Here is a 3,351-nt window from a genome sequence, read left to right on the forward strand (position 1 = left end):
AGAATTTTGTTCAGAGAGGGTCTCTCCTGACTTGTCACTGTCTTTTCCTCCTTGGACAGTCCTACATGCATGGAGAGAGCAAAATGTCCAACAGCAGCTCCTTCAACCAGTTCCTCCTCCTGGCCTTTGCAGACACACGGGAGCTGCAGCTCTTGCACTTCTCCCTCTTCCTGGGCATCTACCTGGCTGCCCTCCTGGCCAACGGCCTCATCATCACCGCCGTAGCCTGCCACCAGCGCCTCCACACCCCCATGTACTTCTTCCTCCTCCACCTCGCCCTCCTCGACCTGGGCTCCATCTCCACCACTGTCCCCAAATCCATGGCCAACTCCCTGAGGGACACCAGGGCCATTTCCTACTCGGGATGTGCTGCCCAGGTCTTTCATTTTATCTTTCTCATGTCAACTGAATATTCTCTTCTCACAGTCATGGCCTATGACCGCTTTGTTGCCATCTGCAGACCCCTGCACTACGGGACCCTCATGGGCAGCAGAGCTTGTGTCAGGATGGCAGCAGCTGCCTGGGCCAGTGGTTTTCTCCATGCTCTCCTGCACACTGCCAACACATTTTCCATACCTCTCTGCCAAGGCAATGTCCTGGACCAGTTCTTCTGTGAGGTTCCCAAGATCCTCAAGCTCTCCTGCTCACACTCCTACCTCAGGGAAGTGGGGCTTATTGTGGTTAGTCTTTTGTTATTCTTTGGGTGTTTCATTTTCATTGTGCTGTCCTACGTGCAGATCTTCAGAGCTGTGCTGAGGATGCCCTCTGAGCAGGGAAGGCACAAAGCCTTCTCCATGTGCCTCCCGCACCTGGCCGTGGTCTCCCTCTTTGTCAGTACTGTCCTGTTTGCCTACCTGAAGCCCCCCTCCATGTCCTCCCCAGCTCTGGATCTGGTGGTGGCTGTTGTGTACTCAGTGGTGCCTCCAGCAGTGAACCCCCTCCTCTACAGCATGAGGAACAAGGAGCTCAAGAATGCACTGAGGAAACTCTTTCAATGGGTACAGTGTCAGCACCAGTAACTGTCCCACGTGCATCTCCTCCTCATTCCCAGGGCATCTGGCATCAAGGCTACATGGTGTTTTTTTTTTTTTTTCTATTTTTCCCCTTACTTTCTCTGATCCATTCTTGCAAAAAGAATAAAAAGTTTTGATTCATGCCAATTCTCCTCAGAAGTCTCTCATTTGAATATAACACAGACACCATGAAGAAGCACTAAGCCAGGCTTCCCCTTTTATCCCCCAGAGATGGGGGTTGCTTCCCACCCCAGCCAGCATGGCCAGGGCTGAGTCAGGAGTCACCCCATGGCCCCGTGGCCCCACAGCCACTCACTCTGCAGAGCAGCACCGCCAGCCTGGGGCCCTGCAGGGAGCACAGGGGAGGGATGTAGGATCAGCTAGGCCAGCATGGACACACTGACCTGGGGAAAGGCTCTCTGGGGAGCAGAGATGTCCCAGGAGAAAAGCAGGGCAGCAGGCAGAGACAGAAAGTGAGAACGAGAAACAGGTTTCTCTGGGCACCAGCTCGGGGCAGGTGGCTCTGTCCCTGGGGCAGCAGGAGGTGCCGGAGGGGCTGCAGGGCCAGGGCTGTCGTGGTGTGCTGGGCATTGGTGTGGGCATGGAGGGGTTGCAGGCAGCCAGGGAGGGGGATCTCATGGGCACAAGATCAGGGGAGACAAAGAGCGACCAGCCTCATTGCAAGACCTTGTTCCCCTTGCGGGGAGCTGCTCCCCTTGTCCTTGGGCCGTGTCGGAGTTATGCTGTTGTGGCAGCCCATGCCAGTAGTGCACGTGCACCACGAAAAGGGCATGTTAGATAGCAGTATGTGCCACTTAGAGATTCTTTAGCTGACCTGGGGGTTGCCTTCTTGAGGTGTGAGGGGGTTTACAAGAGCCAGCGCACACAACACTTAACAGTAAACAAACTTTATTCCTCCTCTAACAACAGTAACTATATATATATATCTGTATATATAGATATGCATATATACATAGACACAATATTTATATACTAGTACAGAAATGAAAATTGACAATAATGACATTATTTCATATCAAAGTGTGCAGCAACAATAAAGAAACATCCTTTAGAAAGGGGAACAAGGTCGTGGAAGGGGATTGATGCCCAAGCTACTAGACGGCTGTGGCTAGAGCTGAACTGACAATGAACACGGCTGGGGGGCAATAGCCCCAGAGGGAAGAAGGGACACCTGCGTGCAGGGCCTGCTGCAATTATCCCTCCGGACGGGGTATTCTCCGTCCCCGGGGACGGAGCAGCAGCTCCCTACTGGGACTGGGACACACGGCTCTTGCCTGAAGAAGTGGCACTCAGTTAGAGGCCTCCTGGAAGACCCTCCGGACGGGGTGACACCTCATTGTAGGAGTCGGAGAGGGAAAGGTCAGGTTTCCTCTCCACGTAGTGTGGTGCCCTCGCACGGCGCTCCGGTCGAGTGGGTGTTGGTGACGAAGTCCCATGGAGCATCGCTTCCGCCGCTCCGACGGTGGCCAGCCGCTGCAGCTGCTCGGCGTCTTCAGCTGGGGAAATGTGCCTGTAGGAGGCGACTGGGCAACTCGAGAGCTCTGACAAGAGCTGCCACAGCCTCTTCTTCCCCGGCCGCATCGACCTTCGGCGAGTGTCCACCTGCCTTTGCAAGTTCAAGCTCTAGATCTCCAACATGCACACATGTGCTTTTATCCAGGGGTTCTTATAACCAGACTACTCCAGTATGTAGTCACCCAGGAGGACTAACCTGACCAATCAAATCATGCACTTTCAATCCGGCCATTTGCATACCCGCTGCCTTGCCAGCCTCCCAGAAGGTTCCTTTGGTCGACAGCCCAGACCACCTGATCTGGGATGCCCAATCAACTTAAAAGGAAAGTTGCGGGGACCTTGTGGCGCAGTATCGATCCTGCTCCAGGTTATAGATAGGGCACGGTGATTGGCCGTTCGTCTTCTAGTATGTTCCTATGGTGGGGAGGGGAGATAATTCACCATAAAGGCATCCCATCACTCCATCCCATCATCTGCATCACTCACAAAGGCAAACAGCATTGGCTCCAGTAGTGACCTCTGAAGAACATCACTGGTAGCCATTAGTCCGTTGGACTTTGCACCACTGTTCTCCGTCTTTGGAGCCAGGTGGCCTCCAGCTAAATTCCTGCATACTCCAGTGCTTACTGCTCCATCCCACATCTCCCCACTTTGGTGACAAAGGTGCTAGGGAAGACCATGTCAAAGGCCTTCCTGCATTCAAGCTATACACAAGCTATGCACAGCACTCCCCTTGTCCCCAAAGCCAGTCATCCCATCACAGGAGGCAATCTGGTGGGTCGGGCACAAGTTGCCCTCCATG

At 53.9% G+C, this 3,351-nt stretch overlaps 1 protein-coding gene across 1 annotated transcript; it reads left to right on the forward strand.

The window, feature by feature from the left end:
- Positions 1-428: 428 nt before the first annotated feature.
- Positions 429-2,661, forward strand: LOC138062724 (olfactory receptor 14J1-like). The gene is made up of 2 exons (XM_068921730.1): positions 429-926; positions 2,551-2,661. The coding sequence occupies exons 1-2, from the start codon at positions 429-431 to the stop codon at positions 2,659-2,661; spliced, it is 609 nt and encodes a 202-aa protein (XP_068777831.1).
- Positions 2,662-3,351: the final 690 nt, after the last annotated feature.

This window comes from Struthio camelus, chromosome 29 (genome assembly GCF_040807025.1).
Source record: "Struthio camelus isolate bStrCam1 chromosome 29, bStrCam1.hap1, whole genome shotgun sequence".
Classification (NCBI taxonomy): domain Eukaryota; kingdom Metazoa; phylum Chordata; class Aves; order Struthioniformes; family Struthionidae; genus Struthio; species Struthio camelus.